The sequence below is a fragment of the Kryptolebias marmoratus genome, linkage group LG22 (genome assembly GCF_001649575.2).
Source record: "Kryptolebias marmoratus isolate JLee-2015 linkage group LG22, ASM164957v2, whole genome shotgun sequence".
Classification (NCBI taxonomy): domain Eukaryota; kingdom Metazoa; phylum Chordata; class Actinopteri; order Cyprinodontiformes; family Rivulidae; genus Kryptolebias; species Kryptolebias marmoratus.
In genome coordinates this window covers 24,644,508-24,670,723 of record NC_051451.1, presented here as the reverse complement: position 1 = coordinate 24,670,723, position 26,216 = coordinate 24,644,508, and the positions used below count along the sequence as shown (strand labels likewise).

At 41.9% G+C, this 26,216-nt stretch overlaps 2 protein-coding genes across 13 annotated transcripts in view; both read left to right on the top strand.

Annotated features, from left to right (window-relative positions):
- Positions 1–593: 593 nt before the first annotated feature.
- Positions 594–5,135, top strand: nsmce4a (NSE4 homolog A, SMC5-SMC6 complex component). Its single transcript, XM_017412925.3, has 11 exons — positions 594–883; positions 1,065–1,272; positions 1,370–1,450; positions 1,576–1,706; positions 2,505–2,656; positions 3,361–3,460; positions 3,549–3,639; positions 4,265–4,359; positions 4,463–4,511; positions 4,596–4,681; positions 4,773–5,135. The coding sequence occupies exons 2-11, from the start codon at positions 1,068–1,070 to the stop codon at positions 4,836–4,838; spliced, it is 1,056 nt and encodes a 351-aa protein (XP_017268414.1). The 5' UTR covers positions 594–883; positions 1,065–1,067; the 3' UTR covers positions 4,839–5,135.
- A 238-nt stretch (positions 5,136–5,373) lies between these two features.
- The window catches only part of tacc2 (transforming, acidic coiled-coil containing protein 2), a 51,333-nt gene continuing 30,490 nt past the window's right edge, over positions 5,374–26,216 (top strand). For 6 of the 12 annotated variants that reach the window (XM_017412921.3, XM_037973662.1, XM_017412920.3 and 3 more), the window contains exons 1-5: positions 5,378–5,700; positions 14,817–15,055; positions 16,285–16,383; positions 18,408–24,161; positions 24,715–25,323. In XM_017412921.3, coding sequence (XP_017268410.1) covers positions 5,590–5,700; positions 14,817–15,055; positions 16,285–16,383; positions 18,408–24,161; positions 24,715–25,323 — 6,812 coding nt within the window. In that variant the 5' untranslated portion in view covers positions 5,378–5,589. Of the gene's footprint in view, positions 5,701–7,112; positions 7,260–8,969; positions 9,071–10,052; positions 10,122–14,816; positions 15,056–16,284; positions 16,384–18,407; positions 24,162–24,714; positions 25,324–26,216 lie in introns of those variants that run through there. The other 6 variants (XM_017412922.3, XM_017412913.3, XM_017412912.3 and 3 more) reach the window with 5 other exon arrangements.

The window sequence follows — 26,216 nt, the reverse complement described above, 5'->3', positions numbered from 1 at the left end:
TAATAATAATAAAAATTATGAAAAATCCTTACAAAAACAATAGGGTTCCCTGCTCCGCTGGGAGCAGGCGAACGGCCATGCCTTGCATTGGCCGCCCGCTTGCTTCCGCGGGCTTGGAACCCTAATAATATTTTTCTACCCGACTTATCCCTTGCGTGGCTCCGAAGTTAATGCTAATGATAATAATAATATGTTAATAATCTAAAATTAGTTTCAAGTTTACCTTATTTTAATTTGCAATTAAAGTAAAACTAACTTTGTCAACACCAGAAATAAAAAAGTAATATTAAATATATTCTAGATTTATAACTTTGTAATAATCGAATCAAAGATGAAGATGACTGAACTGCAGCAAGATGATAAACTGCTCACTTCCTTTATCACTTCCTCAATTGTCTTCTTTTGAACATTTACGTACAAGTTGAGCTGCTCACGTAACAGAACTAAATAGATTACAAAAAAAACCAAATGTCTTTTTAAAGCGCAACTTAACAATCCTTTCCCTTTCGTTCTTTTACATAAATCTTTTGTGTGTCGTTTATTATTAAATGTCAACTTTGACGCTTGCTTTTATTTTGAAGGGGCGTATTTGACGTCGCGCGTCGCCAACTTCCTGTATATGTCCGCTGCACGCTAGAACCGGAGAAGTTTTCGTGGTTTGGACGTTATTTGTTTGTTACTTCCAGCTGCTTTTGACTTTAATCTTCGGGGTTTTTGGTACGCTTACGGCGGCACGGGAGTTGTGCTCCGTCGAGTTAAAACGCGACCCGTTAACGGTTACAACGTCGGCGTCACGTAGCAACGGGCTTAGCTTTAGTTTAGTGCGAGGGAGTTGAGTTTCATTCAAGCTGCTCCTAACGCTGGACTTAGCTTATGTGATAAGGTAGTGATTTTATTCTGCTTTATTTCCTCTAACGTCCTAAAATAAGCCGGCTGTTAACTGTTTGTCTATTACAAAACAACTCCGAGCTTCTTTACTCGACCAGTTCTCTTTGTTTTCCATACCTAGGCGTAACTTTTTCCTAAACTTTCGACGGTTTGTTTTGCGTTTGTTCAACCGACAGAAAATGAGGAGGTCCAAAGCTGGCGGAGACGAGGACACACCCCGGCAGAACGGCTCTTCTGGTCGGAGGAGAGCCGAGCACGGTGATGGGGAGGACGCTGGCGTCGACTCCTGCCCGGCTGGGATGCAGGACGAGGACGACGAGAACGACCTGGGCCTCCGGAGAGAAATACGGAGCAAATACAGAGACCTCATCAACTCAGTACAACGTGAGTGCTTACAGAGAGAGGCAGCTTTAACTGATGTTTATAATCCACCAAACCATTATGCATCTCCTGCTTGTATTCTTCTTCTTTTTTTTTACAGAGAACAGGGAGGATATGCTGAGTCCATCCAACAACAAACTCACAGAAGTCTTAGAAGAGGCAAACAAGCTTTTTAAAGATGGTAGGTTTGGTATAACCACAGGTCATGTAAGTTTGGTTTTGCAGGTTGGTTGTAATGTCAGAAAAAGAAGACGTAGCAGCGTATTTGCAGATCAGTGGGTCTGATTTGTTTCTTTCCTCTGACAGTTCGGCAGGCGAGAGAAGCGGCGCTCGATGCTCAGCTCCTCGTCGTTGCCACAGATTTGGGAAAAGAGAAAGCCAGCCAGCTGTTTTATGAGGGGAGCGCTTTCGACCCGACTGCTTTCGCCGAGCATCTGGTGTGTGTTCGCTGTAGTGTGCATTTGAGTCACCCTTTCTGTCGTTTCAAGTCACCTTTACCAAACGTCATGAAGGTCTAAAAACAGAGATCGTATAGTGGTTTCTCTCCACATTATTGCAGTTTGTTACAAACATGTGCTAACACACTTTTTAAAAAGCACTCCTGTTCATTGAAATGAATCGATGCATTTGAGCTGCAATAAGTTTTTACTAAAACCTTTGAAGGTGTAAACGTTGGACACACCATTGTTGTCTGAAACAATCTTTGTAGTGCTACACTTATATGCAGATTATTTGAATAGAATACGGAGAAAAGTTTCAGGAGTGATTTGTGACAAAAGGGCAGCAGCAAAGGTCAAAGGAAAGGTTTACAGACGGGAGAAAGCAGTTGTGATGTTTGGTTTGGAGACAAAAAGACAGGAGACAGAACAGGAAGTGGCAGAGCTGAAGATGTTGAGGTTCTCCTTGGGAGGGACGACGATGGACAGGATTAGGAATGAGGTCCTCAGAGGTCCAGCATAGGTTGAAGGACTGGGAGATAAAGTTAGAGATGCCAGACTGAGATGGTTTGGACATGTGCAGAGCAGGGACAGTGGATATATTGGTAGAAGGATGTTAGAGACGCAGCTACCAGGGAAAAGAGAAAGAGGAGACATATGGATGCAGTTAGAGAGGACAGAAGACGCAGAAGACAGAGTTAGAGGGGGAGGACGACTCTCTGTGGAGCCCCCTGAAAAGGGAACAGAAAGAAAGAGACGAAAAAGAAGAAGAATGAAGTGTCTTTACTTCTTGAACAGTTGTCCTTTATGGGTCTCAACCGGCTGGAGGACGAGGAGGACGATCATCAGAACGAAGCTACCAGGGACGGCTACCTGCCGAAAGACGCCTGGCACAGACTGGCAAAGCATACAGAGGGCTGTTTCAGCACGGCACCCTCTTTCCACTACATGTGAGTATCTAAGTGTCATGCACCAGCTGTGGCTTGGTTCCAAACAAAGTGAAGATGGTGCACGCAAACAAACGGTGCATAAAGAAATGAAGCCCTCTAACAACTGTAGGAACTTTAACAGGAGCTGTGGAGATTTCAGCAAGTTGTTTCCTGGTGGACAGTCAGAAGAATTGTTATGTTTGTTATAGATCCAACATCCACACAGAAATACTGAGGAACGATCGCCATCTGTTACAGATCAACTCCAAGTGATCACATCCGTCAGTTGGTGGAAAAAAAAAAAAAAGTTGCTGCCAAATTCTGTCCGAAGAAGTGCGAAAACATTTAATCCTGCTGAAAGAACAAATGTCGCCTTCGCTTTTGTCTGAGAAAAAATAAAACAAGATGTGGCCACAAATTTGTTATTTCAGGACAAACATGAAGAAATTATTTCTAGATTCTGATCATGAGAGGCTCTGTGTTGCCAGGGGTAAACAAATATCAAAAAACTTTTCTTATTTTTCTTTATCACTACTAAATAAACAAATAATTGACTGTTTTCATAAAGAAATATTTCCCTTTCCTGATAAATTTGCAGAATAAATCAACAAAAAGCTGTTTTATTCCACATGGTTGTGTTCAAGTATATCATCCTCAGAAACCAAATATCAGACATTTCATTTCTGTTTCTTGTCTTCTTGTTTTTATTTGTTGTTTATGTACAGGATGGGCTCCTTTCATGCAGAACCACCTCCTCCGAAGCAGAGAGTAGAAAGACAGAGGAGAGTCCCGAGCAAGGAGGCCAAAAGAATAATGCCCACACAGGTAGATAATTACTTAAAATGATATATATGTATTTTGTCTTTGTAAGTTGTTTATCGTCTCACAAGCTAACTGCATTATGTTGTGTCAGCTGAAGAAAATGGAAGAATCTCATCAAGAAGCAACAGAGAAAGAAGTTGAACGAATCCTTGGATTTCTGAAGAGTTATCACCAAGATGATCGTGAGTTTAAAACCGACTCATTAAGGTTGACCTGATTGCTCCAACAGCTTCATGTTCAGGTCTCAGTTAGCTGCTCTCTGTGTTATTAAACATGTTAGTTTTATCAGCCGGGTCACAACCACAGTTCAGTGTCCTGAACTGTGTCGTTACTCGGACAAAAACACGTTTTGTCTGATTGTGGAGTTTCCTGCTGAGATTTCAATACAAAGCACAAATAAACAGATCTCAGTTCAGTGTCGGTCCAAAATGTGCACGGCTTGGCTTTAAACATCCAAGACAGGACCACTGGAAGATAAGGTACCAAGAAGACCGATTCAAAGCACTGATGCTGACCTCACTGCTCTGCTAAGTTTCTTTAAAATTATAGAAAGACATTTTCTATGAACGAGGCATCTTGTTAGTTTGAATGCTTTTATTAGGATCGACAGTGTCTGTTTCTCGGTGCCTTCAGGCCTGTAGTCGCTCTTTTGATGATTATATTATAGAGCTAAAACCACCACATTATAAGAATGTGACCTGAATGCATCCTGAGAGCTTTCAGATCCATATTCACAGCTGCCCACTTCTCACCCAGAACACGTTGTGTAAATGATTATTTGCTCATGTGTGTCTATTTGCATCACAGCGTCGTCACCCTTATCATATTATGAGTTCGTTGTTGACCCCAACTCATTTTCTCGGACAGTAGAGAACATTTTCCACTTTTCTTTCCTGATCAGGGTAAGTCACTGATTGAGGTTCAGTTTTTTTTTTTTTTTTTAAATTGAATTTTTCTGCCCTCCAGTGGCTGTGAGCAGGTGTGAAAACATTGTGTCTGTTTCAGGATGGTTTGGCCCGGATGTATCTGGATGATGATAAGCTGCCTTGTGTAGGTGAGAACAGTTTGTTCTGTCAGTCTGATTGCAGAATAAGAGATGAATTGTCCTGAGGTGACGCTGCTTTGTTTCATGTCTCAGCGCCTGTGGAGGAGGGGGAGATGGAAGCCGCAGGTTCCTCCACCCGCAAGCAGTGCATCATTTCCATGAGTCCAAAGATATGGAAGGTGAGCAAGTTTTGATTTGATCCCAGAAGAATGAATTGGAAGCAGAATAAGAGCCAGATTTGAGATTGATTGACTGTTTTCTCTTTCTCAGGAAATTGTAGAAACGTTTGAGATCAGAGAGACGATAATTCCTCCTCCAGAGACGCAGAATGAGTGACGGACCGCGGCATCTTTTCTACAGACTTTTATATCTTACCCTGTTTTAGTAAAAGCCTTTTTTATTCATTTGACCATTTTGCTTTTTTTGTGTGTCTTTGATTTTGCACAAATATTTTTATTCCCAGCAACTAAAGACACTGTTATTCCTCATTAATCTCTCCAGGTTTCACCTCCTAAAAAATGTCCAGCACTTTGTTAACAGTTTTGATACTTGGAGATAATTTGTAAACAAGACTCCTGTTTTTGTCGTACAAATATATATTGTTTGCTTATTAAAAAATTGTAACAAACATAACTTAGGGATTTTTTGTTCTGTTTATCTGTAGCGTTTGTGCAGCTCTGTTTCTTGTGAGTGATCAGATTTATTTGGTTGAACAGACTGGTATCATCGTGACGACCATCCTCGCATCCTTGTCGGTCTTTTAAAGAGACAGGCACACGTTGCTCTGTCTCCCGTTTCTCCCTCTCTTGGATCTTTTCCCTCCAAAACAGAGCTTCGGTCTGCTCCTCCTGTGCAGAGATGTGAAGCTCGGCTGGATTTCAGGCTGCCGAGAGCGGCTCCTTTCCTCTCACATTCATCTGGGGTTTATGTAACAATGGCTTTGAAAATACTTGCCAGGAGGACCTTGGGCAGTGCAGTGCAGAGTTCTTAGTCACTGAGGCACACTCTCATACAGACACAGAGGCGTGCACCCGGAGCTTCTGCAGCGATCTGCTTGCCTTGGCAATGCTGAGAGTGACTGACAACGATGCAGTTCTGCAGAAAGGTGCTCTGCCAGCCGTGTAGCGCCAGGGTTACTTCTCCAGAGGAGGATATGGAATACAAGATGGGGAGCTGCATCGGAATCTCACGCAAACAGGTAAAGTGAGAGGAGAGAGGCGCTGTGCTGAACGGAGGCTGGTTTGCATTGTTGCTTCAGTGAAGGAGGAGTGGATTTAACTGGTCGGGAGCGGAGCCTTTCCTCACGGAGAGGGGAAAGCATGTTCTCGTGTCGGAGGAGGGGCAGTGCGAGCAATGAAAAGGAGCTGTAATGACAGAACAGGAGGTGAGGATGGGAGGAGCTGAGAGTGATGCTCAAAGTGGAAGAGGATGGGAGGCACAGGCTGACAAATCCCACAGAGTTTGGGTGTGTGTTTCTGTGTGATTTAATTTGCTCAACATCCTAAATGACAGGAGGCACCGGCAAGGCGAAATAAGAAGTGATCAAATTAGTAGCAGCTGATCAAATCAGTGCTATTTATAGGCATGGTGCTCAGTCTGCTGCAGCTGAAAGTGGCCTTTAAAGATGGCAGATAATAGAAGACTCGAATCAGGCCCCTTGCTATCGTATTCAGGCGATTTCACTTTTCCTTCATGTGCATCTGTGGGTTTAATGCATTTGAACTGTTTGTATGAATCTGTCCTCATGTTACCACATCATAGCAAATATTAAAGCAGCAGCTCTGAATCCTGATCCTCGAGGGACACTATGCTGCATGTTTTAGTTGTTTCTCTGCTCTCCAGCATGTCTTCAAGCTCTGCAGAAGTCTCCTAATCACGTGTTCATTTAAATCAGGTGTGTGAAAGCAGAGAAGGATGTAAAACCTGCAGGGTTGGGCACCACAGGATTAAAGGAACTCGTTGCAAACTATGAAATCAAACAGTAAAACAGGTAATCCTGAACTATGTCAAATGGTGCAGTTTGAAAGAGTTCACTTCTGAAGTTTTCCAGATATATTAACATGCAAATTTGAAATGCGGGTACGCACTTGGTGTAAACAAAGTACGTTTATCTCCATACTTCATCCAACAAATCTGAGTGTAAATATGTTGCATTACATCAGAATTGTTGGACTTCTTGAATTTAAACGGCTCTTCCATGGCCGCCGCCATTGTTGACCACTTTGGCTGTTTTCGTAGGTAAACAAACACATGAGGTAGTTGGCAGCCGTTCGCAAATTTTGCTTACCTATTTTTAATTTAAGTTCACATTTACTTTTTATATGACGGACAAGACAGTGCAGATTCTTTATGCGTGTTTTTTTTGCAATGATTGCCTTCAGGTTAGCGAACAAATAAACAATCTGGAAACACACGACTACTACAACAGTCCCTGTGGGAGATCTACGAGGTCTGACACCTCCTGTCTGTCTCTTCTGTGTTTGTTTACACCCAGCGCCTCCCCTAAGCAGACATGGCTTCCCCAGCTCCAGTTTGGTCCCCTCCCCTCACCCCTCTTTCTGCCTCCCTCCCCACGTTCTTGTCCCCACGTCTGATCCTGTCCTGCGTCCAGAGCTAATTTAGGAACAGAGAAGCCGGGGGGCTCCTCAGGAGACAGGACAGAAACATTGGTCTGACAGCAAACACACGTTGGAGGGGTTTGTCAAAGTTCAGCGAGTGAAAATACTCTAAATGTGGAAAAACCTGTGTTTTGCAGGGGTAAGTAGCTTGTTGTTTGTAAATTAAAGTTGTAGTAGAGATTTTCTTTTTCATTACTTATTAAACACAAGTAGGGGCAGAAAAAGAAAGGAGGAGAAAGGGTAATTAGGGAGGATTGTGTCAAAATTAGTGTGCCCTTTTGCTTTTATTTACACCTTTTGACCTACTAGCGTGTGGATTTTAACTTACAGTTAACAGGACTGAGCACTGATTTGCAAATTATGACCAAATCTAGTATATTTGTTAGCTTTTCACCTTCTTCTGTTGTACCATTTTATAATTCAGACATCAAATATTTTATTAAAAAATAAAGCATTTAGTTAAGGTTGAAGGTTTATTTTTATGCTGGGCTATTTTGTCGACTGAGGTCAGGTGTAGGGCAGGAAATAGTAAACTCATACGCCCCAGCCGGAGACATTTGGGGCCCATCCAAACCCAAGAGCCAGGAAGATGGCTCATGTTAAATGATGGACAGGCAGTGATGAGGTGAGAACTGACCTGGCACTCGTATAATCATATGACTTCCCATCGTTGCTTCCTGTGCTGCCAAAAAAGCCTTGAAGCACTGCCATCAGTCGAGGTGAACACATGTTGGTTAAAGGGGCTGAAATTACACCCCGTTCACTCAAATAGCAAACAGAACAGGCATGGCGGACGAGCTGCCACACCGAGGAATAAGCGAGAATTGGAAATTTTGTTTTGTCTCTCATGGGCATAGCCTCGGGAACATGTTTCAGTTCAGAGCATGTTTGAATTGTATGAAACTAAACACCCATAGTACCAGATATATGCAGTAAAATGCACACAAGTAGTGCATGTTGACTTAAAAATTTGCTGTATAACTTGGACAGACACTATCAATGTCACCCTCTACCCCTGCTTTCCATGAGATAATTGTGGGAAATGTGTAGGAGAAAAGACCTCATGTTTGTATCTGTTTTTAGAAGGGAAGTGTGCACGATAAATGTGCATAAGACTGGAAAATCTAAAAGCTGTGAATACGACAGTGTTCTATTTATAAAGCCGTTCACATTCAGGTCAGTGCTTTCTGACTAAACCCTGAGCAGAGCCTGATGTCATACAAGAAATGCACAAACAACCAAAACAGCTTTTTAGCTCATCTGCAAGAAACGTTCTTGTTGGGAAGATAATAGTCAAGGGAGTTTAGTTTCTTCTACATTTGATGTAAAATCAGCCAATACTTGGTTGCAGAGACTGACTATAACGTGGATTAGATTTGCCTCCTTGCCCAGACAACACTGCTGGGAGTCACGAGACACAATCTGTTATTTACCACACGAGGATTACCTTACAGAACCGTCCAGCCTCAGTCACTGTGTCAGTGTGCTTCGGTCACTCAGTTCATCACCTGCACCAACACAGCAGGGGCGCTCCGATTCTCCTGAGCCTGTGTTTAAATTACTTTAAACCAACATGCATTTTGTGATAACTTCATAACAGCAGCTCTGTCAGTCCTACTTTTAAGATCACACGGCACTTTGACCCCGGAGGCAGGCCTTGCACCAGAGAGTTTTAATCCCTTAAACAGCACACACACTCTTACCATTCCTGTTCACATCATGCTGGTTCAAACCTCATACCAAAGGCTCCTAATCCTGCAGCGCAACGATCTGTGACTATTGAAGGACCGCTCACTCTGTCTCCACGTTAAGCAGTAGAGTAGTTCGCTGATGCTCTTTTTGTTGCCAGTGTCTTTCAGCCAGCTGATGTGAGAGGCTGATGGTCTGGGCGCTTGTGGCCCTGAACCTGGCTGAGCCATGGGGAACGAGAGCAGCACAACTGAGGCTTTGGTAAGGGCAAGATTGCTGATTGCTCCTCGCTCCTCCTGTTCCTGAACTCCTCTGAGCTCGGAGGACTAACAAAACTAATGCTTATATTTACTCAGTTACTAACTGCTGACTTTACTAAAGCATATAAGATGTCCCAGAAGCAGAAGACTTTATAAAACTGAGGCTTTTTTTAATGAGCATAAAAATATTTTGATGTCATATATATTATAGAGTATAGCTTGACATTTGTATGCCATGAAACTCAAAACTGTGTCATATTTAAAGCTACTCATTGCAATTAAGACAACAAAATCCAAACAATTTATCTATTTTTGGTCATATTGATGGTTAATGTGTCCTTAAATTTAAAATTTGTAAGCCAAATTTGTGAATGGCTGCCAACTCCTATATGTGTTTCTTTACCTACGGAAACAGCTGAAGTGAATATAAGTTGACAGATTAAAGTATGCAGATAAAAGTGCTTTGTTTACATTGAGCGTGTACCTGCATTTCTGAATTGCACATCAGTTTATCTGCAAAACTACTGGAGTAAACTCTTTCAAACTGCACCATTTTATATAGTTCAGAATAACCTTTTATATGTTTAATTTCATAAAATACAACGAGTACCTTTAATTGTTCACATCTTGATACCACCAATCTATGTTTGTGAAATCTACTTCTCCTTTGAACACTTGATCTTTATTATTCAGAAAAAACTTGGAATAAAATCAGTAATGTTGCTAGAAGACTAGAAGAATGGAATTCAGGATTAACCTAATAGGATTAAAAAAAAAATCATTTGTCTCATGAGTTCCTGGCTCGTGAACTCGTGCACAGATGACCAGATTTCAGTGTGATCACATGAAAGGTTAACTTTATTTTCTGAGAAAAATGGAAGCTATGTGTTCACAACGCATTGATGCAACCGCTGCTTTTACCTTTTGCACATTTAAGGTTTTACTTTAATTTTTTAATGGAACATTTTCATTCCCCGCTGCAGCCAGAAGAGGGTGCTCCGGAAAATGTGGTTCTGTTTCCACCTAAGGAAAATGAAAATGAATCCCTGCAGGTACAAAATGTGTGAAAATGTGTGTGAGTGTAACATCTGTTGGTAATATTCGCTTGTACTACTTCTGGATAGTAGATCATTACGTGATCGTTTACGAGCATAAATAACACCAAGAGCAGCGAGATGTAGCACTTCTCGTGTATCCCGAGGTCAGGAATTTACTGATATTTCTGCTGAAATAATCATGTAATGCAGTGTGAAGGTTTAAATAATAGCACTTGCATAAAATGCTATAAAATTTTGAAGGTTGGAGCTGTTTAAAGATAAGAAAATCCGCTGTTAGTGAGTCCGTTTAGACCCTACTGACGTTTGGATCTGCTTCCAAAGTGGATTAAACTGCTCCAATATTTAAAATGTCACAGTGGTTTATGTGAAAGATGTTATTTAAATCTTTACACCTTTGTCAATTTTGCATTTCATGGTTATTTCAGCAGAATTGTTAATAAATTCCTGCCAGATGTGACCATTGGATGCACCAGCACAGAGCATTTTTCTACTGCCGGGGCTGTTTCTGCTTGTAAATAACCATAGAATTTCATGAAAACATTCATGTAATGGGAACTTGATGATGGGGTAAATTTATAAAAGGGTTTGCATGAACCACTGTAAAATTTTGGAGATTATATTTGTTTTAACCCACTTTAATCTAAGCTCCATTCAAGCTAGCCGTTAGCTTGTTTGCCCTGTCAGAAGAAATTCAAATTCATTCAAAAATCGATCTCAAACAGGCCAAACATGAACTATTTATAGTTTGTACTCAAAAACACATTTAGAAAAAGGCTGAACTATTCCTTTGAGGGAGGATTTGTGACATTTCTCATGGTGTAGCTTCAGGTGAGGTAATTGTTTGCTGGAATGAGCTGCATAGATGTTATCGTTGATTCTGTCTGATATTGTGTTCAAACGGTCGTGACATTTGATAACGTGTCCTCCGGGATATGAACCGGAACACATTTCAATACTTTTGTCTTGTGTGTGTTTTTTAAGACGAGTCAGACCCAGATGGAAGTATTCAGTTACTGATTTGTGTGCAACAAAGTTGTTTGTGGTGATAGTAGTGATCATCAGCGACATTAGGAGGTCAAAGTTGAAAAAAAGAAAGATAGGATTTTTGTTTATGTGCCCACATGTGTATGTAACCAAAGCTTTACAGCTCAACCTGATCTGCTCTCAAAAGGGAGGGGTGAGGGGGGGTCACTGCAGGCCCAAACCTTGGCCTGATTCCCAGCATTCACCTGCAGAGGCACTGTCAAGTCTGTCAGCTGCCAGAGGATACAGCAGGGAAATAATGAGGGGAGGCGGCCTGGGGCAGGTTTGGGATATGGAAGGACGGATGAAAAGAAAAAAATGGGGACTGGCATTCCAGGAGGGGGGGGGGCAGAAAAGAGAGCTGGGTGGAAAGAGTTTACAGTAGAAGTGGGAGGAGGATCAGCACTTCCCCGCGGGCAAGCCAGTTCCACTATTTGTTTGTCAGCGCATGCCAGTGTAGTGTTCTCCCAGCAATAAACAGAGGCGGCTCATGGAAATTTAGCAGGGGAGTGGCAGCAAGTGAAGAGAGGACAGGAGGAGGAGGAAGTGAGCTGAGTCAGTGCAGGAGAGAAAGAGGGAGCGTCAGCAGCAGCAGCATGTGTTGCAGCATGTTTTAACCTTCTAAACACAGAGCCCTGCACTGAGCATGGCATGAGGGGAGCAGAGGAGCTGCACTGTCACAGTCACCTTCACACTGCTGGGTAAGTGCAACACACATACAGAGGCAGATACAACTATCAGGTTGTGTAATCACAGGAGCTAGGTGTAATGTTTTACAGAGGATCTGGGACTGACGGAGGACCTGCTCCTGCTTTCAGGCTGGTTTTCCCCTCGTGTTAACGACAGTCATGTGTAAAACATTAAAGTTTTTTAGCACATGACATGCTGAATTAACATTATGTACTCCTGGCTGTAGGACAGGGACAGGTTTCCAGGCAACCTCTGCTTGCTTTCTGTTTTGTTCCTGTGGGTTAATTAGCAACAACTCTCTGAGAGATGGTAAAACTTTCAGCGAGGGCTGAGAGTTTCCACCTCAGTGGGCGCCCACGTGCCCACACAGTGACCCCAGTCCTGACCTTTAAAGGACCAGTGACAGATGCTGGATCCTTGTCGGCTGTATAAATATGGGCTTGCTGTATTTCCCAAAACTGGTGCGCCTCCTTCTCATACTTTTCATCACACGTTCACAGTTTCCATTCCAACTTTGATCCAGAAACAGGGTTAAAAACAAAAACAACTGGACTTCTCTTCTGTAAAAATTGAGAAGGCTCCTCGGATGAGAAGCGAAACATCTTCAACTACAGGATAGAGTTCCAGTTGTTTTTGTTTTTAACCCTTACTTTGGATTTACCACGTCCTGGATGACTGAGAATCTACACCACATCCCAACTTTAGCTGGCAAAGACGACAAAATAAGAGATTTCAAGCAGGAAACAGAAAACCTAACAAACACTAACATTTATCGCGATAAAACTGTTCGTATTTTCTTTGATGACTGTGAAGGTGCAGAGGAATAGCTTTCTTTATCTGATTATGTAACATCAGCACAGAAATGAGAAGCTGTTGTGAAGATCACAGGGACACTTGCAGCAGAGACCTTTATTTTTCACACAAATGTGTAACCAGACTTTATTGGAAAGGAGCTAAACAGGAGAAGGCATAATTAAAAGGTTTCATAAATCAAAGACCTAGCATTTCCTGGAGGAATGATTATTCCTCTCCACCTTTCATGCCAGAGTTGTATCTTTGTTTTTAACCAATTTTGAAATTATCTTTATAAGTGATTGAGCACAAAACAGTGAGATCTCTCCCAATCTGTTAGCACCTGATGTGTGTGCTGGGGATAACTCTCAGCTACTACGGCACCAAATTATAGCTAAATATTTGTAAAGTTGACCTACTTATAGCCATTTTTGAATTTGCAAAGACTGATTAGTTGTGGCAGCCATCTTGAATAGGGCTGAATCCTAAAGTTAATCAGTTGTAGACGTCCATCCAGTGAATTCTTTCTGAGAGTTTCATTAAAATCCATCCATTTGTTCAGGAGATATTTTGCTAACAGACAAAGTTGATTCCTTAAATTAATGCCAAAGTTTAAAAACATCATTCCCGCTCAGTATTTCGGTGCTCGGTGTATATGTTGGGGATGACTCTCAGCCACTGCTACACCAAATTTAAGCTCAGTATCTGAGTTATATTCATTTTTGTGTTTGATTAGGTGGATTAGCTGTGCCGGACATCTTGTTCATGAGACACAGACAATTACATCATAACTTCATAAAGAATAACACTTTTCTTATAAAGAAGGTTTTTCTTTTTGTGTTAAGCTACACTTTTTTGCATGAAAAGACAAGAAAATAAATAATATAATATATAAATATATAAATAATCAAACAGGAAATGTCTAGTTTATTTTCTTAAGTAAATAAAAATGATAAAGTACACGGTATGTGTCACTTTTACCAAAAGTTGAATTACTTTGCGAACAGTTTAAGTTTTATTTTTAGATTCGCCCGTATGTCTGTGTGTCTGTGTAAGCACGTGTTCTCATCTGTACCTGCGCACTGAATTTTAAATATTGATGCATAACACAAATAAAAAACGTCTTTGATCGTTTAGCTCATGCGGTAGAATTTCCACTGAACAGTAACTCGGCGGGTGAGCGTTTCGGGCCGCGAGGCAGGCGTGCTGGTGTTGGACGGTTTCACAGCCCGACTGACGGAAAGAAACACAGACAAGATTCCAGATTTCAAGGGTCGGCTAGAAATTTATTGACAAAGTTTAACTATCAGAATAAAACAAGTTAAGGTCTTAAGTTTCATCTGTAAATAATGATTAAATCAAGTGTCGGATTACACTTGTCACCAGCTCACAATACTGGTTTGTCCATCAGTCATTCTTGCTCACTTAGTAGTTTTTTTTTACACCCCAGGTAAGCAAGACTAAAGATGACTTCCTTGTGAGCAGTGTTTAAAAAGAAACGACAGACAATAGTAATTACTTGATGAGTTGAGTAATAATTTGTCTCAAAGGAACAGATTAGAAACAAGTCTGTAGAGATTTAAGCTCCTCGTTCATTGCAAAGTCATGAAGACTAGTCAAAAAAAAGTCATTAAATAAGAAAGAAAACCTGCACATTTTTCTTTGATCAGTGTGTAATGTGTTCCTAAATTAGAAATTTGTAAGCAAGCAGCTGCCAACAACCACGTGCATTTGTTTACCTCCGGAAACAGCCGAAGTGGCTGAAAGTAGGTCAACGATGGCAACGTCCATGGATGTACCGGTTCATATTTATGCTCACATTTGTTTGTTTTGTTGTTCAAAATACTTTATAGCAGATAAATCATTAGAAAATTTGTGAGTTTTCAGTGCTGTATTGTTGTTTTGAATGTAAACTGAATTGTGTTAGTTTGTATATTATTTAAATAGAAAGGTAAAGAGGTGTTTGGTTGAGGAAAATACAGTAGATCTAATATGGCCTTAACGCTTCTGAAGAGACAACCTAACTATTTAACAAATGGGTGAAGCTGTCTGTTGATGAGTTGTCTTTGAGCAACAATCTCTGGGCGTTCTTCTGTTTGTCTGCAACATGCTCATACTTGTTTAAACACACACGCTGAAGTTACATCATGCAGCGCTCTGACATCAGGCCTCGCTGTCCCACAGATTGAAGCTGAGAGTTTGAGCGGAGGGGACAACAGGGCGCTGCTGACCAGGACCTCCACCGGCCAACCCAGCCTGCTGTCCCAGTCCCTGCTCCCAGACGTCCAAGTCATCACCAGCGTGGAGGAGAGCGGAGCTGCTGCTGCCGAGCAAGAGGACAAGGAAGAGCTGGAGTTTCCCCACGACCTGCTGCCCAGTTTGGATTTCAGCAGCGAGCTCAACATCTGGGAGTCGTCCCTGGGGTACGGAGAGTGTCTTAGACAGCCGCATGCTCACTCACACTGTTTTAACCTCAAAGAACACTTCAGACAAGTATTACCTCCCACTCAAATATATACTTTTATTTTCACAATTTACTGATTTTGTAAATTGCTGCTTCTTGGATTTGTTCTGCTTCATCTGATCTGTTAAGGGGGGAGCATGGATGTAGCTTTCTGCAGCAAATCTGTAGGAAACATGTAGAAAGAGACATTAGAAAACTCTTTAATCGCATGGTAGTTTGTGTGTTTGTGTTACACATGAGAATTTAAAGGCCCGGCATATCCCCGCTGCCAGAGTTTTTAACTAGGATCATCTTATGACGAGAAATGATGGAGTTATAGCCACTTTGTAAAGGATGTTATGTGTGATCTCATACAATATAGCAAGGTCTCAGATGATCTGTGATCTGCTTGAAATAAGGATAATAATTTTAGTTAATGAGTCGTAGATGCTCATTCAGTGATTACTCTCTGAGAATTTCATTAAAATTTGTTCAGTGGTTCATGACATATTTTGCTAATGCTATAAACAACCAGGGATTTAAAGAGTTTAGCTTTGTTACTATGGCCCAGGTTTAAAAAAAAAGTTAAATAGAAGGATTTAAAACGGAAAGTACCGTATTTTGGTTTTTGGATTTAGGAACTGCCCAAGAAACAAGAGATATTGGTTATAAATGAGCAGCTTCAGGTGTTTTTATTTGGGCTTTTTCACCATTCTGAATAAGGGATTCCTCCAATATATTTTGACACTTCTGCAGATTTTACAATCTGCTTATAATTCACTTTTTATTATCATCATCTTTTAAAAACACCAGGGCCCATGTTACCACAGCCTGAATGAGAGAGAAAAAGAAAAGATTGGAAAACTGCAGGACTAATGCATGTACAGGAAATAGCTGTGACTAGTCTTGCCTTTTGTGGATTGTTTTAGTTTCTAGAGAATTTATAAAATCTCACTTAAGCAGAACAAGAAGTCTGATATACTGATGCTTATTAAACTCAAACCAAAACAGGTAAAATGATGAAATTATGCTGAATGAGGTAGATTAATGATAAATAAAGTATTAGTTTATTATGTCATGCAATATTTAAAGAAACAAGGATATGCTGGATGTAAAAGTTGCTTAGATTATGGTCTGCATGCGCCTGAGATGAAGGTTAATCTGATGTTGTTTCGCTGTTCTTTGTCCCTGTGTGTGGATCTTGTGTAGTCATTCAGAAAAGAGGAAATGTGAGCAGGTGAACCCCCTGCTGGTGGGCCTGCAGCATCACATAGAAGCCAGTCCACCGCTGGTGTCTCTAGACAAAAGGTACCACATGATTTGGCATGATGGGATGCTGCAGTGCTTCTGCTGTGGGGATGTGGTCAGCAGCGGACGAGATAATGGAGTAAAATCAGGAAGACGATGACATCATTGTCTAATAGATCGAACTCATGCTTGAGCGTGATGAATGTGATGGATGTGATTGCTGTGGCGCTGCTTGTTGAAGCATATGTGGCTGAAGGTGTGTTTATTTTCTCATATTTAAGTAAAATTATGTCCAAAGGGACTTTTAGTTCTGCACCATATGTTACCTGGCAGTCTGTTCTTGTCTGCTCCTCTAATTGGAGGGAACCTTTAATGTGTACTGACAGTCTCGACACGCTGCAGTGGTGGTAACTGTTGTGATGAACTGCTAATTTGACTTTCACCAGGTAGCTTAGCATGTTTTAAACCGCATAAAGGACAAGCTAAGAAGATTAAGTTCAAGCTTTTGTGTAAATAAGGACGTATCAGTCTTAAAACCCATCACTCTGGGAGGCATCTGTTTTGTTCCTTTGCAGGCAAAGGCAGGAATCAGCTTGTTGCATAGCAAAATCTGGCAGCTGCAAACACTTTACTTTATTTGCTGCTCCGCCCCTTAGTGCAGAGAGCCAAGTGAATTAGACACAGAGGCTTGAATGGCAGCTTGGTTAGGTGAGTAACTTGCTGGGAGGGAGGACGTGTTTACAAATCAACACTGGCAGCTGAACGTAGTCATTATTGTCCTGTAAAAGATGAAGCGGGCTTCTTGAAGATGACATCTTCCTTAACTTAACTGCAGACAAAACCCCAACCAGGCGCTCCAGTTTTCTGGAACGCCTAGAATTCTGGAAGTGTTTTTTGATATTCTTACTGATCTGAACATCACAGAAATTCTTTCTGGTTTCTGATAAAACAGAAAAAGAAAACTTTTTTCATGTAGCAGCTCAGGAAGATGAAACTGTTTGGGACTAAAGATAAAAACAGAAAACAACATTTACACTGCCTGTTACTTCCTGTATTTCTAATTAAAAGCTTGGCAGTGATTTAGTGATTTAAACTCAATAACGCCAAAGTAAACTAGAACTACTAAAGCCTTTTTATTAGAGTATTTTAAGGCAAAGCTTTTCTAACTTTTTGGTTTCTGACCTACAAAACTAACATAGTAACCCTGCTGGTGAAGTATAAAAACATTGCTTAAAGACCATTTAAACAAGAGCTTAATGACAACATAAACAGCTTAAACACGACAATAATATTTAATTTTATTTGTAATAATGCTGCTTTAAAATCTTGTAATGTTTATGTAAAAGTACAAATACAAAATTTCCTAAACTTTGTTAGATTTTTGAATGTTCAATAATCTTAAAAATGTAGAAAACAGACATTTTCAGCTGCCTCAATCCAATATTTCTATAAATTACATAAACACTGCCCACGTTGGTATTATTATTAATTTCTGCCGTGATGTGGTATGATGCTCTGTAACATCTTCTATTTTCAGCCTCCTTTTATGTGATGTCTGTTCTTGCACATTGACAAATATTGAGCACACATCACTTTCACACTCATGTTTTATTGAAGCCATAAAGGAAAATAATTTAAAAAGTGACACATGCCTGAATGACTTACTGCCAGATTAGTGAAGCTGTTGATGTCATGTGTCTCGTCTGAAAAAACAAAAGCAGGGGCTGTCACAATGAAATGAATTAAAATCAAATTAGTGAAATCATAACCTGAATAAAGACTCGTTTAAATGGTGTTTGCTGTGAATGTGTACAATGGTACTGAATGTAATTCCTTCTAGTTTTGGTGTGTTTGAACAGACCTGCATGTTCACTAACACCCATATGCTTAAAAACAGCTGAGATGAGTTCTGAAATCTCAGAGTAGTCGACTCGAGTGCAGCTGTGTTATTGTGTGCGCTTGTCACAGAAGCCCACGCCTGAGCAAGGGCTTCTTTTGTGCTAACGGCATCGCTCAGTGGCATCGTGGAATGAGCAGCTGTCTGCCTGACTGGTCTAAACTGTTTCACCCTGCCTTCGTCTCAGGCCTGATGGCTGCCGCCCAATAATCACAGATGTCCCGCCTTCACCTCCGCCTGCCAGCGCACCCCACCCAGGATCTCCAACACATTCCTCATCCGCTTTCCTAGATCGGGAACTCCAAGAAGCCTTCTTAGAATGTGAGGAGCAAATGGCATCGCTTGGCATGCTCACTCCTACAAACCCTGAGATGATTTGTAAGGAAGGGAAGGAAACCAGTGAAGTGATGGTTAATAAGTCTACTGAGTCATTGCCGCCTCCTCCAACTGTAGTCCATCCAGGATACAGCAATGGAGACCATGGAAACAAGAATACACATGGAAACCGTCAGATGGAAACGGTTGTGTTTAGCTTTAGGGATTACATCCTGGGCACTGAGAAAAATTCTGAGACAGCAGAAAGAGGAAGTGAAATAAAAGCCATTCAGAGTTCAAATAAATGTTCAGATATTAGGTCAGAAAAAGAAACAGAGATGGACGAAGAGAAGGAAACACCCTCACATGTAACATCAGAAATGGGAGCTATGACAAGTCAAGAAACTCCAGGACATGTAGAATTCAGTGAGCAGAGAGATAATCAGGCAGAGGGACATCTTTGTGCTACCATTCCAATCAAAAGGGAAGAAAATGAGAATGTTAAGAGCAATGTCAATATTTGTGTGGGTGAAACTACGGCAGATAAATTAGCTTCAGAAGCATCAGAGAGTAGCGCAGATTTCAGCAATAAAGACACATCAGAGCTGCAGTCAGGATCGCAAACAGGAACAGACAGGCACGATGTGGACAATCGCTCAGAGCCACAATCAGACAAACAGACGAGTTCAGCGTGTGGCAAACAGCTTGGGCAGAACAAAGAAGCAAAGAAAAGGAAACACCGGAGAAAGAAAAAGATGGAGAAGAGCACAGAGAGCGAACAGAAAGCAGCGGTACAGTCGGGAAACAAAGCGGTCATAAACATCGATGCACGCACAGATTCACCACAGAATGCTGCATCAGTGTCAGAGGAAGTAGCCCAGCCTACGATTTGTGGGGAACAGCCTGATAATAGGGTTGATTACAAGCAGCAGCTGAATCCACAGGGAATGCTCATCTCTCCTCTACTACAATCCTCTCATAGCAGTCAGGATCATCTTACAGCCTGTTTACCTGTCTCCAACCAGGATCTTCCACAGAGACTCAATCAGCCAGATAACTACAACCATATGGATGCTCAAAGTATTATGAATAACAACAACTATGAAAGCTTACACGTAAGTGCAGGACAAACGCAGGAGGCTATAGTTACAACAAAATTAAAAATACCCACACAGGAAAATCAGAGCGTACTCCCAAACAGCAGATCTTGTGTGGGAGAGAGTTGCACAGAGAGCGGCCTTGCAAAAGCTTTAATAGTGGTTAATGCGTTGCCACTGACAACACCCACACTGCCAGAAGTGATAGAAAGCAAGGGAGAGGGAGAAAGCATGAGGTGTGATTTACAGGCGAGAGCAGCTACAGTAGCATTTGCAGAGAGCGAGAAAGGAGAAGGAGACAAAAAGCTGGGAGAAACAAGAAAGTGCCTTGACTCTGCAGGCGAGGAACGAGACGAACTCCTGGACAGTCCCCATCAGGTCTCATTAATCTGCTCACAGGGAAATTGCACCGTTGCTTTCTCAGCCGAAGAGGGACAGGCTGCATCTGAGAAAAACTGCAGCAGCAAAATGCCACACAACTTGGCTGAGACTGAAATTAAGGGTCTGCGAGAGACAAGCATTCGCGGCTCAGACACAGAGATCTCACCAGCTGAAGAGGGAGATACAGAAAAGGAGCTGCTACGATCAGAAGCCTGTGTCCACACTTCTCTCTTCGGGCTGCTCACTGGTCCCAATTGTCGGGATCAGACTGCTGCAGGATCGGAAGGAGGAGGAGAGGAGGTGAGAGAAAAAGGAGGAATATCTAGAGAGCAAATTTTATTCAGCCAGCCAGATGTCTCTGCCGGTGTGGTGTCATCAGCTGAGACAGAAACGAGTCTGTTCAGGGATGTTGCCGAGTCACAGATGAAGTCACAGAGCTGGAGTGATACGACCACGGAGGGCATCTGCTCTGAACAGAACCATCTCGTTCTCCCATGCCAGGAACAGCATGACATAACAGTTTTACCTCACCACACTAACAACGAGAGCTACGGCAACACAAGCGGAGGGATAAAGGCTGAGCTCACGCAGGAATTTATTTCAGAGGAAGGGTTGCATTTGGGACAACATTGTGAGAAGTCATCCATCCCAGAGAGAAACCGCAACCAAGTCTTCCAGTCTTTGAGCTCACCTCAGCCTTTATTTACTTCACAACAAAAGATGCAACAATCAAGCAACAATCAACAGGTTCAGCCTGGTAGCACTACTGAAGCAAAGACGGACGAAAGTGCAGCTAAATTTCAGATCAAAGACCAAACCCAGAGCAACAGTGGTGGCCCCGATGTTTCTGGAGTGGACATCCATCTATGTCAAAGTAAAGGTAACCACAGAGTTCACTTTGCAGATGATGTGAAACCAATGGACAGTTCTTTGCATCTTAAGAACATGTTTGTTCCTGCTTTGGATGGTGCCTCTTTGCCTCCAATAACTGTTCACGAGACTTTGCACCATCCTGTTACCGAGGCCAGCTACACCTTCCCTAATCTTCCCAGCCTGACCAAACCAGAAACCCTCACGAATCCCGTTCCTACCAAGGATGAAGCAGCAACGAATGGTTCATATGATTTTCCAGAGCCACAGAAGGATGTTATGTTGGATGAAGGAGATGAGCTGGCCAATAATATCAAGAAAGAGATCAGCATGGATCACTTAATTCATGACAACCTTGAGAAAAAAACTGAAGAAAGTCAGGCAACAACTGGTGCAAACATGGAGGTCTGCTCAGACCAGCTTCTTCATCCTTCTGAGCAGAATCGGAGAGATAATGAAGTATGTATCGAGACTGATAAGTTGTGCACAGTGTCTGAAAACTCAGGTGAGATCAAACTGTCTCAGGATTCGTCTTTAAAACAAGATGTTAGTGTGATTCCTAAAGAAAAGGAAGGGATCCAACAGCTTCCATTTGTAGTTCCAGCAGATGATGTTACCTGCAAAACTACCTCATCTGAGTTACCTGATGGGCAGATTTGTGTCGATCCTCACTGCAGTTCAAAATCTAAAGCTGGGACCTCAACTGGCACCGCCTCTCATCAGATAAAGCCTACTGACCCCAGCTTTTTAGGGGAAACACCTCAAAGTGGACAAGTCAACATGGAGCTCAAGAAGGCTAATGAGGACTCTGCAGGTTTAACAAAGGAACTGGCAGCCTCTGAACAGTTAAAACCTACAGTCAGCCTTTATGACAGGGATCCACCTTTCGTGGTGCAGCCTCCTGGCCCAATGTTGAGTCACTTGGATGTTATTAGTGACTGTAATATCTCTCTTCCAGGGCATACAGATAACTGCAGTGCTGATGGAAGCTCTACTGGTGTCTCCAGAGAGGTGGACAGCAATAAGAGCAGTGAAGTGTTACAAATGTCTTTAGCACAGGATTTGAAGCACAGTAATGGTGGTACATCAGGGGAGGTTTGTCCAGAACTAAAAGATCAAAACAACGTTGCACAGTCTGGTGATGAATTTGAGAATTCAGTTTCCGTTAATGTAAATATTCCTGTTTCAGAAGAAGAAAATCCGCCTTGTGCAGCTCAGTCTGTTGTTGCAGTTGATGCGCTTTCAAAAGATGAATCCAGTTGTGAAATATCTCAGTGTCACAGTGAGACAGACTCTACTGACTTTAAACCTGTTTGTAAAACATCCATTAAGGATGGCTCAGTAAATGTCAGCTGCCCACTCATCTCTGACAAGCCTGAAAGTGAGACACATGGTGACAATGATGAAGACCATATGGGAGAGAAAGACAAAGTGGAAGATCGGATATTTTTGCTTTCCAAAGAGAAAAAGAAACTAAATGAAGAGGTAGTCATGGATAATCAGAAGGAAGCAGCAGACAGTGGCAAGAAGCAGACAGGAAAGACAGACTCAACAATGCAACAGAGAAATGAACCGGATAAAGAGACTGTTGTGGAAGCTGGACTTTTACAGCCACCAATAGATATAACAAAGGAAGGAGAAAGAACGACTAGATTTGCATCTAAATGTGAAACTTTGAACAAAGCTTTAGGGAAATCCGAAGATAGGCTACCAGCTGAGCTAGAGTCTGGTAATGAAAATCAGATTGTTTATGTTCAGAGTTTGCGTCAAACTGTAACAGCAGCGCTGGAATGCAGCTCCGGCACTGCACCACATTTAAGTCCAGCTCTTGGCCAATCGCACCGCTCTCAAGATCTAAACAGTTTCGCTCAGCAACGAGAGCAACAACAGCAGCAGCGTCTGGGACCCAGACATTTCACAGAGGAACTGTCTGGTGGCATGGCAGGAGAGGAAGAAAAGCCTGACAGTCAGGCCCAGCCACCAGTTCCGGACACAAAACTGGGGGCAAAGGAAAGAGACGGTTCTTTTGAGAGTTTGTGTCAGTCAAAAAAAAAAGACGAGTTGTCGGATGATCACAAAAGTGGTATTGAAATTGTGATAGTACAGGAGAAAAACAAAAAAGCACAAACTTCAGATCGAGGTGAGAGTGCTGAAGAAAGAGATATAGGAATAGAACCGGATTTCTCTCAAGTAGGTGAGACAGGAGAGGGAACAGATGTGAGTAAAGACATTGTCTTAGAGCTAGATACAAATTTAATGCTGGGCTTGAAGCCTGATTTATCAGCTGCTTGTAAAGACCAGGATCGAGAACCTGAGATGTCAGAAGACAATAACATATCTGTTGAATTTACTTCACAGCAACTTGAGTCTTCACCTTCCTGTGATTCTGTTTTAGCAGAGCTCAGCACAGATAGTCGTGACATTCAGGCAGACACTAGTCAGAGCGCAAAGCAAGCTGAAGAAACTAATACAAAGATATTTAGTAATATCCCAGATCCTAGCGGGCAACTAGAAACTGGAGGAAAGAATTTCAATGTTGCTTTAGCTATGAATAGCGAGAGTGTTGAAACTGGGTTGTGTGAAATTAAGGATAAAGAGCAACAAAGCTGCAATAAAACTTTAGCTGCACAAAGAAACCCAGCAGAGCAAACAGCCATAAAAGGCTCTGAAGTCGAGAAAATTACTAAACTAGATGAGGCAGTTGAGGAGAAAGTTGTTATTGAGGGGAAGAAACAAAGTGAGGGAAAATTTGCTGACAATGAAGAAGAGACAGAGGAGCAGTGGGGTTTAAAGTTAAGCGCTAAAGACAGTGAATTTGAATCAGCCTCAGATGAAAATGGGATGTTGCTTAGCAGCACTGAGACTGCTGTTTGTCCCTTAACAAGGGGTATTTCGGCAGAAGATAAAGATAAATCAGATAAAGTGACTGCTGATGTCACCACAGTCCCATCTGGTGTTTCGTCAAACTACCCCAAAGATTTCCCATTATCCGTCACTGTTGTAGCTCCTAATGAATCAGAGGCACCCCGTGATCCGGATTTGGATGGTCTTACAGTAAACCCCCCTGTCGCTGCTTCTCAGTGTGACAGAGAATCACTTGAAAAGACTCAAACCTGCAACTCAGAACAAGCCTATGTGAAAGTGGAAGCTGCTGATGTGTCCGAGAGTCCTGCTCCTGGGCCAGCAGCCCAAGAACCAGATACAAACTGGATAAAAGCCCTGAAAGAAGCTGCATCCCTGTCTCAGAGTGAACAAGTGAACACAGTGGATACCTCGAGGTAAACACAAGAGCACGTGCACTCAGTGTTTAAAGTAATTTAAAATTGAAAACACCTTAAACAAACCATAAAAAAACGATCAAAGAGAATTGGTTACCATTGTTTATTTTTAATCTGATTGCATTTTTCTGTATTTTTTAAACTAAGCGTTGCAGTAGCACCATGTTCAGGTCTTGTCTGAAGCGATTATTGTGCAGAGCAGTCTGACGATGAATATGAATGAGGAGGAGGTAAACACAGAGCAGCACTTTGTATCGAATCGAGCTCAGTCATATGACTGCCCATTGAACTCTAATGGAAGTAATGCAGCCCATTATATTCAATGGGTGACATCAGCTGTGACATCGCCCCTGGTCTCCAGGGGACGAATGAGTCTCCTCTCAAACAAAGGACACTTCTCAGCACATACACACCTACAGTATTTCTGCACACACACACTCTTCTAGGAGTGATACCCCCCCATTTCTACACATGGATACGTTTTTGTCATTTTACATTTGTTGTTACCTAAACTACAAATCCTCTAATCTTCTTCTCTTGTATTTATTTCCAGACCACTCCCATCTCTGGAGTCACCTCAGCTAGAGTTTCTAACGCCCACTGAGGAGGTAGCTCTTCCTCTGAAGCAAGAAGAAGTGACTCTACCTCCGGAGCAACCAGAAGAAAATGCAACACGGAGCCCATCTCCACCTGCTGTGAAGAGGCCAGTTGATCTTCCTGAACCATTAGAAAAGATAGTAGATCTTCCAAAACCATCACAGCACACAGCAGAGCTTTCCAAACCGACGCAGTTCTCAGAAGAAAAAGCAGAAAAAGTCAAGCCATCTGAGCCAGCTGAGACAGAAGAACGTTCAGACGAGTTTCCAGAATCTGACAGCAAACTTTGTGAAGTAAAGGAAGACCAGGTCGAAATTTTACCTCCAACCGAAAAGGTAGAAGAAATCCCAGAATCAACAAAAAATGTGGTAGAATCACAAGAACCAACAAATACTGAAGTTCCCCAACCAGAAAAGACAACGACAGAGGCTCTAGAAGAAGAGAAGCTGCCAGAAGAGTTTGAAGATAAACCAGCTGAGGTCCCACCTGTGGAGACGTTTATAGTCCCTGAGGAACCTGAAGTGACAGAAACCATCCATTCCTCTACAGAGATACAGCACAGTGAGTAAGTAAGAACTGATGTTACACTTTAAAAAAAAACAACTAACAACTTTCTTTCATTCTTACAAATGTTGGCCACTAAACTGTGTGATAATGTTTCCTTTGATGGCTGCTACCACAGCGAATTAATTCTCTAAATCTCAGCAGAGTTTGTGCTCAGTAGCTCACACATTCTTCTGCCTTTCACACATTTAAAGTGCAGACACTTGCAGGGTGTCTGCTAGATTATTTCTGGCTGCAACAGTTTATCAGTGTCTGATCGGACAAATTAGCAGTCTCACAAACTTGTACAGCATCTGATGTGAGTGAGACATTTATGATGTTAGAAGCTACAGTAAGCCAGTTTTATTTAAGTTCACCCTATTTGGGCTTTCCTAATTGTTTTTCTGTTTTAATTTTTTTCATATGTGTTTCGCAGTTCAACTACTTCTGCAGATTTTGTGCTATTATATATATCAGAACGTCCAACTCCTTCAGGAGATGGGTGCTATGTCTTTGGTTTTTATGTTTTATATTTTTTTTAAATATTTAACTTTTATTTACAAATATTTTCTCCAGAGAAATGCATTAAGATCTCTTCAATTCCTTTAAAATATTGTTCTCTTTGAAATCTGCTTTAGAATACTGGCTCTATTTTTGTATTGTTATGCAACTTTTAATTTTTTAGTGTTTAGCTTCTTTTAGCTTCTAGCTGGCCTTTTCATACAGTAGCTTTTAGCTAATGTTTTTGTGGAAAGGCCCGAGGGTCCAGACAGCTTGAGTCAACACCTGTTGCTGAGTCAAATCCACCCGCTTGCTTCGTGCTCACGGTGAATCCAGCCTCTGCTGGGAGGTCTGCGGCCCACACCTTTCACCTACTTTGAACCACCCAGACGTCCGACAAGACTCAAATTACCA